Source organism: Lonchura striata, chromosome 25 (genome assembly GCF_050655825.1).
Source record: "Lonchura striata isolate lonStrDom1 chromosome 25, ASM5065582v1, whole genome shotgun sequence".
Taxonomy (NCBI): domain Eukaryota; kingdom Metazoa; phylum Chordata; class Aves; order Passeriformes; family Estrildidae; genus Lonchura; species Lonchura striata.
Genome location: NC_140727.1, coordinates 2,225,689 through 2,235,176, shown reverse-complemented (window position 1 = coordinate 2,235,176; position 9,488 = coordinate 2,225,689). Strand labels below are relative to the sequence as shown.

The 9,488-nt window shown below is 63.3% G+C and overlaps 2 protein-coding genes across 5 annotated transcripts in view; both read right to left on the bottom strand.

Annotated features, from left to right (window-relative positions):
- Positions 1-3,126: 3,126 nt before the first annotated feature.
- Positions 3,127-5,923, bottom strand: DUSP23 (dual specificity phosphatase 23). Of its 3 annotated transcripts, none has more exons than XM_021532288.3 (4): positions 5,824-5,923; positions 4,151-4,423; positions 3,341-3,522; positions 3,127-3,238 (listed from the first exon to the last, which is right to left on the bottom strand). In XM_021532288.3, exons 2-4 carry the CDS (start codon positions 4,418-4,420, stop codon positions 3,220-3,222), a joined length of 471 nt encoding a protein of 156 aa, XP_021387963.1. In that variant the 5' UTR covers positions 4,421-4,423; positions 5,824-5,923; the 3' UTR covers positions 3,127-3,219. The 3 variants fall into 3 exon arrangements, with proteins under 3 accessions (XP_021387963.1, XP_085416762.1, XP_085416763.1); XM_085560636.1 differs by lacking the exon at positions 5,824-5,923 and adding an exon at positions 4,752-5,640; XM_085560637.1 differs by lacking the exon at positions 3,127-3,238 and having other exon boundaries at positions 3,337-3,522.
- Positions 5,924-7,778: 1,855 nt separating this feature from the next.
- LOC110471475 (cell adhesion molecule 3) overlaps positions 7,779-9,488 on the bottom strand; it is a 38,714-nt gene continuing 37,004 nt past the window's right edge. Inside the window, exons 1-2 of one of the 2 annotated variants that reach the window (XM_021532151.3) lie at positions 8,589-9,438; positions 7,779-8,398 (exon numbers count right to left, since the gene is read on the bottom strand). In XM_021532151.3, the coding sequence (XP_021387826.1) occupies positions 7,779-8,398; positions 8,589-8,652 (684 nt within the window). In that variant the 5' untranslated portion in view covers positions 8,653-9,438. Of the gene's footprint in view, positions 8,399-8,588; positions 9,439-9,488 lie in introns of those variants that run through there. The other variant, XM_085560634.1, reaches the window with a different exon arrangement.

The window sequence follows — 9,488 nt, the reverse complement described above, 5'->3', positions numbered from 1 at the left end:
AGGAAACGAGTGGGCACACGGGTGGGACACACGTGGGACATAGCGTGGGACACGGCGGGGGTCACGAATAGGACACAGGGGTGGCGTGTGGGGTGACACGGAGGGGACATGGGGGGACAAGCGAGGGGGACACGGGGGACACATGGGGGATCACCGGGGCAGGCACGGGGGGCTGCGGGAGGGGCATCTAGAGGGAGGACACGAATGGGACACACGGGGGACATAGGGTGGGACACGGGGTGGGTCATGAATAGGACACAGGGGTGGCACATGGGTGGGACACACGAGTGGGACACATGGGTGGCACCGTGGAGGGGACGCAGATGGCACACATGGGCGGGACACACAGGCCAAACACTCCTGGGACACACAGGGGACAGAGGTGGGACGCAGGGGTGGGACAAAGAGGGGACACACGGGTGGGACAAAGAGGGGACACACGGGTGGGATGTGGACGGGACACACGGGTGGGACGTGGACGGGACACGTGGGTGGGGTTTGGGTGTGTGATCCCCCCGTGGGACACCCCCCGTGGGACACAGGGACAGGCAGGGGGTGACAAGCAGCCCAGCCCTGTGTCCCCTCTGTGCCAGCACTCCCGCTCGCCCTTCCCCATCCCATCTCCCCCTCTCTAATCCCATCCTAAAAGTGTCCCCACACGGGGACAGCCACCGCTGCCACCTCCCCATCCCCGGCGGGCTGAGCCGGAGCTGGGCCACTCGCCAGCCTGGCCTGGGGACAGGAGGGGGACACAGCGGGGACATCCCCAGCGCAGAGCCAGCATCCAGGGACGTGCAAACCCCGCACGTGTGACACCGAGCCGGCCACACCGGAGCCCCGCGATCCCGCTGGGGCGGTGCCCCCCAAGCTCAGCCCCCCTCGGAGGGTTTGGGGGCGTCGGTGGAGCCCCCCCGGCCCGGCCCGGCCCCCCGAGCGCGGGGGACTCTGAGGACAGCGCGGGGTCAGCGGGGTTAAGGGCAATAATTCTGCCGTAAGCAGCTTTCGCTTAGGCTGGGCATCGTTGGCCGCATTGCCACTGTGGCCACTGTGTCCCCATTGTGTCCCCACTGTGTCCCCACTGTCCCCATTGTGTCCCCATTATGTCCCCCTTGTGTCCCCACTGTGTCCCCATTGTTTCCCCACCCCACTGTGTCCCCAATGTGTCCCCACTGTGTCCCCAATGTGTCCCCACTTGTCCCCATTGTGTCCCCACTTTGTCCCTACTGTGTCCTCACTGTCCCCATTGTATCCCCATTGTGTCCCCGTTGTGTCCCCACGGCACTGTGTCCCCACTGTGACCCCATTGTCTTCCCATTGTGTCCCCACTGTGTCCCCACTGTCCCCATTGTGTCCCCACCCCACTGTGTCCCCATTGTGTCCCCATTGTGTCCCCACTGTGTCCCCACTGCATCCCCACTGTGTCCCCATTGTGTCCCCACTGTGTCCCCACTGAGTCCCCACTGCATCCCCACTGTGTCCCCACTGCATCCCCACTGTGTCCCCATTGTGTCCCCATTGTGTCCCCATTGTCTCCCCATTGTGTCCCCACTGTGTCCCCACTGCATCCCCACTGTGTCCCCATTGTGTCCCCATCGTGACCCCATTGTGACCCCACTGTGTCCCCATTGTGTCCCCATTGTGTCCCCACTGTGTCCCCATTGTGTCCCCATTGTCTCCCCACTGTGTCCCCACTGTGTCCCCACACAGGGCTGGGCACCCCCAAACCGCCTCTGCACCCCAACACAGCCCCGTGCTCTGGGGTGGCCTCGCTGTGGCATCGCTTGGGGGACACGGGCGTCCCCAAAATGCCACCACGGGCCACCAAAGCCAGTTGTGCAAAGTTTTGGAGTGACCCCACACTCTGCAGCGAGCACCTCCCCAATTCTGGGCACATCTGGGCAGGGCACAGCTGGACTGCCAGCAGTGCCACCACCACCCCGGTGTCACCACCCCGGTGTCATGTCACCACCCTGGCACCTCATCCCGTGACATTGTGGCCTTCCAAAGGAATTTTTTTGGGGGACCGTGGAGCTGCTGGTTGAGGCGCTGGCTCCACTCGTGCCCGGGGCGCTGCCAGCCATGTGCCACCCGCCCGGAAATGGGGACGGTGACACCGCTTCCAACCGGGATTTAAATGCCACCAAGGTTAGGAGCAGCTGAGAAGAGATTTCCAGGATTGGATTTTTGGATGGAGATGCCTCAATTCCGGCTAAGCTACACTTTAAGCGTCCACGTCCCGGCTCGGCCCCCCGGGCGCTGACACGGTTGTCACCCTCCACGTGGCAGCGCGGCGCCGGCGGGTGACAGATCTGGGGGGGAGCTCTGGGGGCTGCTGGTGGTCCCTAAGGGATCCAGAGCGAGATCCACCCCAGAGCTGGGATCCCGTGGGACCCCAAAAACAACATTTGGGGCACCCCAGAGCCAGGACCCAGAGCTGGGACCCAGAATTGGGACCCCTAAACCAGAACCCAGAGCCAGGACCCCAAAACCAGAACCCAGAGCCGGGACCCATAGCTGGGACCCCAAAACCAGATCTGGGACCCCAAAACCAGAACCCAAAGCCAGGACTCAGAAGTGGGACCCCAAAACCAGAACCTAGAGCAGGGACCCCAAAGCCAAAACCCAGAGCCAGGACCCAGAGTCAGGACACAGAGCCAGGACCCAGAGCTGGGACTCCAAAACTAGAGCCACAACCGAGATCTGGGACCCCAAAACCAGAACCCAGAGCCACGACCCAGATCTGGGACCCCAAAGCCAGGACCCAGAGCTGGGACCCCAAAACCAGAGCCAGGACCCAGATCTGGGACCCCAAAACCAGAGCCAGGACCCAGAGCTGGGACTCCAAAACCAGAACCCAGAGCTGGGACCCAGAGCTGGGACTCCAGATGACCCCAGAACCAGGATCCCAAATAACCCCACAACCAGGACCTTGAACGCCCCCAAATTCAGGCCCCTGAGGGAGCTCCAGGCTGGGATCCAGAACCAGAACCCTGAAGAACCCCAAACCCAGGACCCCAAATCCCAGGATGAAGCTGCCAACCAAGCCAGGCCTGCAGGTGCCCAGCATGGCCAGCATGGCCAGGCATCCCCAAAATGTGCACCCCAAAACCAGACCTGGAGAGAAGCCACAGGCCAGTCCTTTAATGCAGGAGGGGACGGACGGAGCTGGGCACGCCTGGCACTTGGAGGTGCCCAGTCCCACGGATGCCACGCACGCCCTCAGGTCTCCTCGCCAGCGCTGTGGAGGGACAAACGCCACCGGTGAGCCACAACTGGGGACATTTGGCGGGGAGGAGACCCCCGTGGTGGGTGGTGACACCCTGGCGAGGGTGGCACCTACCCGAGGCGCTGGCAGAAGTGCAGCACGGCCTGCTCCTGCTCCGAGGTCTCGATGGAGCCGGGTCGGAGGCGCCGGATCTCGCGGATGGCATCGCCAGCGGCCAGGCGCTGCTCCTTGCACAGGTAACACGCCAGCATGGTGCCAGTCCTGCCGTGGCCCAGCATGCAGTGCACTGCCACGGCCTGGGGACAGGGACACGGCGGGTGGGTGGCACCGCTGGACACTCACAGCCCACCCCTGGGTGACAGTGACACCCATTTTGGCATTCCACTGGCATCTTCCTATGTGTCCCCTCTGCAAGTGGCAACCCCCCTGAGATGGCACATCCACCAGGTGTCACAGCCCAGCCACAGGTGTGCCTTCCCCTCCAAGTGTCACCCTCCCAAGGTGGCATTCCTCAAGTGGTGTCCCTCTCCTGAGGTGTCACCCCCACTAAGGTGCCATCCGCCCTCCAAAGTGTCCCCCAACACCAAGGTGCCAACCCCTCCTCAAGGTGACTCTCCCCATTGAGGTGACCCCCCCATCAAGGTGTCACCCTGCTGAGGTCTCCCCAAAACCCTCCAGGTGCTCCCCACCCTGAGATGCCACCCCCTCAGGTGTCCCCTAAGTGATCCCCTGGATGTCTTCCCCTAAGTGTCCCCTAAGGTGTCCCCTAAGTGTCCCCTCTCCTGGTGTCTTCCTCCAGGTATTTCCCCCAGGATTTGCCCCCCATCCAGTGTCACCACCCCAATTGTCCTCTCCAGGTGTCCCCCCAAAGTGTCTTCTCGCATTTGCCCCCCAATTCTCACCCCCAGGCACCCCCGGCCGTACCTCCCCGCGGCCATTGGCCTCCTCCACGATCCGCAGGAAGCTCCGGATCTGCTCGGGGCTCGGCGGGGTGAAATCGGCCACTCGGAGCCGGTGGAGCTGAATTTGGGGACAGCAGCCGTGGTGGGGCGGGGCCCGCTCGCTCAGGGACACCAAGTGCCGAACGCCGAGCTCCCGCAGGTACCGGTAATGTCCCGGTTCCCGGGGCATCGCCAGCCCCGCCAGCCGCCCCTCCACCACCCAGGAGAAGTTGGGGGGCTTGCATGCATCCATTGCCTGTGGGCACAGGGGACACTGCTGTTCTGGGGGACCCCCGGGGCAGATCCCCTCGGATCCCCCAAATCACGACCCCCCGCAGCAGATCACCTCGGATCCCCCAAATCAGGACCCCCCGAACCCCCATTTCGGATGCTGGGACCCCCGAGGCAGATCCCCTCAGATCCCCCAAGTCAGGACCTCCAGAACCCCCATTTTGGATGGTGGTACCCCCGGGGCAGATCCCCCAAGTCAGGACCCCCCGAACCCCCATTTCGGATGCTGGGACCCCCCAGAACCCCCATTTCCAGACCCCCCCAACACCATCCCCTTGGAGAACCCGGTATACCTCAGAAAAAATCCCAAAATTTTGATTTTATTTGGAACTCCTGGTCAGGGGGTGCAGGGGAGTTTGGGGTACCCTGGCCACGATCTCCAGGGTGTGGTTTGGACCCCCTGGCCAGAAACCTTGGGACCCCTCAAAAACCCCCGAGACCCCCATCTTAGACCCTGCCCATCAGGACCCCTGGTCCCCCAAAATTAACCCCCTGGAGAACCTGCCCACATCCCCAGGACCCCCAGGTCAAGACCCCCAGACTCCCCATTTCAGACCCCCCATGTCAGGACCCCCAAAACCACAGCCTGGAGATCATGGCCAGGGTACCCCAAACTCCGCTGGGCAGGAATCCCAAATAAAACCCATATTCAGACCCCTCAATTGACATCTTTCATGTCAGGACACCTGGAACCCCCAAAACCACAGCCTGGAGATTGTGGCCAGGGTACCCCAAACTCCCCTGCACCCCCTGACCAGGAATCCCAAATAAAACCCAAATTCAGACTCCTCAATTGTCACCCCTCATGTCAGGACCCCCAAAACCCCACCCTGGAGATTGTGGCCAGGGTACCCCAAACTCCCCTGACCAAGAATCCCAAATAAAACCCAAATTCAGACCCCTCAATTGACACCCCTCATGTCAGGACCCCCAGGCCCCCCAAAACCACAGGGTACCCCAAACTCCCCTGCACCCCCTGGGCAGGAATCCCAAATAAAACCCAAATTCAGACCCCTCCACTGACACCCCTCATGTCAGGACCCCCAAAACCACACCCTGGAGATCGTGACCAGGGTACCCCAAACTCCCCTGCACTCCCTGGGCAGGAATCCCAAATAAAACCCAAATTCAGACCCCTCCACTGACACCCCTCATGTCAGGACCCCCACACCCACCCCTCAGAGAGTTTAACCGGCTCCCCCAATTCAGCCGCCCCCATACACCTCATCAGCCCCCCGGGACCCCCGTTCAGCCCCCCGGGACCCCCGTTCAGCCCCCCGGGACCCTCCCGTCCCCGCAGCTCCGGGGCTGGTCCCGGCCTTGCCCCGCTCCCCGCGGCCCCGGAGCCCCCCGGCCCCGCCGTACCGGGGAGGCCGCGCGGGGCGGAGCGAGAGCGGGGCGGGGCTGAGCGGAGCTGAGGGGAGCGGGGCCGGGCTGAGGCGGAGCTGAGGGGAGCGGGGCCGGGCTGAGGCGGAGCTGAGGGGAACGGGGCCGGGCTGAGGCGGGGCTGAGGGGGAACGGGGCCGGGCTGAGGAGGAGCTGAGGGGAGCGGGGCCGGGCTGAGGAGGAGCTGAGGGGGAACGGGGCCGGAGCTGAGAGGAACGGGGCCGGAGCTGAGGCGGAGCGGGGCCGGAGCTCCAGGACTGCACCCCCAGGGCTTTGCATCTGAATCCCCCAGGATATGGGACTGTGCCCCCACAGACATGGGGCTGAACGCCCCAAGAGCTCCAGGACTGCACCCCCAGAGCTCTGGGTCGGAACCCTCCAGGACATAGGGCTAAACCCCCCGACAGACATGGGGCTGAGCCCCCCAAGAGCTCCAGGACTGCACCCCCAGAGCTCTGGGTCGGAACCTTCCAGGACATGGGGCTAAACCCCCCCACAGGCATGGGGCTGAGCCCCCCAAGAGCTCCAGGACTGCTCTCCCAGAGCTCTGGGTCTGAATCCTCGAGGATATGGGACTGTGCTCCACCAGGATATGGGACTGTGCTCCACCAGGACATGCGGCTGAACCACCCAAGAGCTCCAGAACTGCACCCCCAGAGCTCTGGGTCTGAATCCCCCAGGATATGGGGCTGAACCCCTCAAGAGCTGCAGGACTGAACGCCCAGACCTTTGCATCTGAATCCCCCAGGACATGGGTCTGAACCCCCCAAGAGCTCCAGGACTGCACCCCCAGAGCTCTGGGTCAGAATCCTCCAGGACATGGGGCTAAACCCCCCCACAGGCATGGGGCTGAGCCCCCCAAGGGCTCCAAGACTGCACCCCCAGAGCTCTGGGTCTGAATCCCCCAGGATATGGGGCTGAACCCCTCAAGAGCTGCAGGACTGAACCCCCAGACCTTTGCATCTGAATCCCCCAGGACATGGGGCTGAATCCCCCAGGACATGGGGCTGAACCCCCCATGAGCTCCAGGACTGCACCCCCAGAGCTCTGGGTCGGAATCCTCCAGGACATGGGGCTAAACCCACTCACAGATATGGGGCTGAACCTCCCTATCCCCATGTCCCACGTGGGGATCCCGATTTCCAACCTTGTGGGAGCAGAGATTGCAGCGAGGATGAGGAGGCAGAGCCGCAGCAGCCCCACGGCCACTGCCACCACCATAAAGAAGGGAGGACCTCGGAGCCACCCGGAGCTGCTCAGTGACAGTGACTTTCGTGGTGACACCCACCTTCGTCCCCATTGGGAAATCAGCCCGGTGAGTGCGGGGACTGGTTTTGGGGACAATCCCCCTGTCCCCAAGGGAAGGCTCTTCCCGTTCCTGACTCCACGTGGGGCTGGGCAGTGCTGGAGCCTCTGGATCTGTGTCCTGCCCATGCATGGGACAGCTCAGGGGGTGTGGGAAGGGGAATTGGGTGCCACCAACACTCAGGGGGGACCCCATCCCTGTCGCTGTCGAGGCAGGACTGACCAGAAGGCTGCTGAGAGTAAAACTCCAGTTTATTCAAAATACACCGCGCTTTTATACAGAGCTTCGCAAGGATCAAATCCATTGGTTCTGAAGTGAAAACAACCCACAGCATTGGCACAAAGTGCTTGACGCACAGTGATAGAACTTAACTATAAACAATGTGAACAACAAGAGAGATAAAGAATTATTTACATTCTTCCCCAGCTCTTTCCTAGGCTTCTGCCTGGCTAGAAACTCTCCGTTCTCTCTTTGACCGAATCCGAGTCCCACACATCCCCAGCTGGGGAACCTTCCTCGTGGTGGGTTGTAGAGCTGAAGCTGCGTGCTGCGGAGATGGGTGTGAGAGATGAGGATGAGGAGGGGACAGCAGCCACCCAGGCCACCCCAACCACAAACCCCACAACCCTCAGGCCTGCAGAGCCTCCCGGAGCCGGGGTTTCACCACCACATCTCCCTTCACCTCGTAGCTGAGGCTGTTCCAGGCCAGCAGCGCCGGCGGCAGGCGCAAGGACAGGAAGGCCGCGCGCATCTTGTCCGGCGACAACCCCGCGTCCCACAGGTAGACGTCGGTCAGCTCGCCCGAGAAGGAATTGTAGAGGTCAAAACCACCCCCGAAACTGTCCTGCTCCTGCCCCAGCAGGATGGACGCCGTGGCTCCCACCGTGTAGCCCCTCTGCAGCCCCTTCCTCGGCCAGGGCTTCCCGTTGAGCCAAAATTCGGCGACACCGGTGGCGGATTCCCAGCTGGCGCAGACGTGCTCCCAGTCCCTGCGGCCTTCGGGGACGCGGAAGGTGACGAATTTTCCCCCCACGTAGAAGCGGTACTCCTCGGGTTTGGGCTTGAAGAGGAGGATCTCGTTGTCCTGGGCTTTGGTGGCGTAGGAGAAGAGGCTGTGGGGCCGCGTGAGGTCGGTGTAGGAGCGCAGGCAGACGGTGAAGTTGTGCAGCGGTTGCTGCAGCCGCGCCCGCAGCGCCACGAAGGCGTCGCTGGGATCCTTCCGGAACACGAACACCTTTCGGTACAGGTCTGGGGACAACACAGGGGGGGACCTGGCTGGGAGCCTGGGGTGGCCCACAACCCTCTCTGACTGTCCCCTGCTCCAGCATGCTCCAGCATCCTCCAGCCGAGAGTGACCCAGAGCTGCTGCCACGTCCCCCTCTGGAGCTGCCCTACCCCGTGCTGGCTTCTATCCCCCCACCCCGGTGTCCCCCCGTACCTTCCTGGGCCGCCATCCCCGTGAGCCCAGCCAGGACGAGCAGCCAGAGCTGCAGGTGGCCCATGGTGGGTGCTGGAGCCGGGCAGGCGCGGCGCTGCCGCCGGGTTTATGTACCCAAAGAGGGGAGGGGACTGCTGGGGGGGATGTCCCCAATGCCATCCCCAGCAGCCTGGCGTGCCCCAGAGGGCGATTTCATGCCCAGGGTGGGTGATTTCATGCCGTCACGCGGCCCAGCCACAAGATCTGGGGTCACCTGCCTGCACGGGGCTCCTCTTTGGAGCTTGGCTCTGGGTGTGTCCCCCCCCTCCCAGGGGACAGGGACACCCCAGCCGTGTGTCTACTCGGGAGGTGGGGTGGGGACACCCCGGAAACGCCTTCCCCAGGTGTGCCCGCTGTGGGTAAACCCCATCAGGGGGATGTGGTTTGATTTGGGATCATCCGAGGGGTGCAGGGAAAGGTTCCCCTGGCCCCCTGCTCTGAGCCACAGCTCGGGGACACATCCCGGGCTCTGCTCTCCCAAGGGGACAGAGATGGAGCCGTGAGTGGCCCAGTGTCCTGGAGTGTCCCCAAGGGGACAGGCAGATGGGAAGGCGGAAGGTTTTACCTGCCCCAAATGGCAGAGGAGCCAGAGTCTGGGCTGGGGGTGTAGACTTCCTGCAGGGATTTGATGGATCCCAAATTTTGGGGACAATGTAGGCTCGTTCCCCACTGATCAGCCCCCCCCGGTTTAGGGGAGATGAAGCCCCAGCTCCTCCAGGGCTTGGCTGAGGCAGAGCAGCCCCGTTGTCCCCACTGCCGTGCCCGTGTCACACCCGTGACCGCACGCGCCCGGCCCTCGTGGGCTCTGGGTATAAATGCCCCCAACTCCCCCCTGGCAGGCTGCAGAGCTTCCTTGGGAAC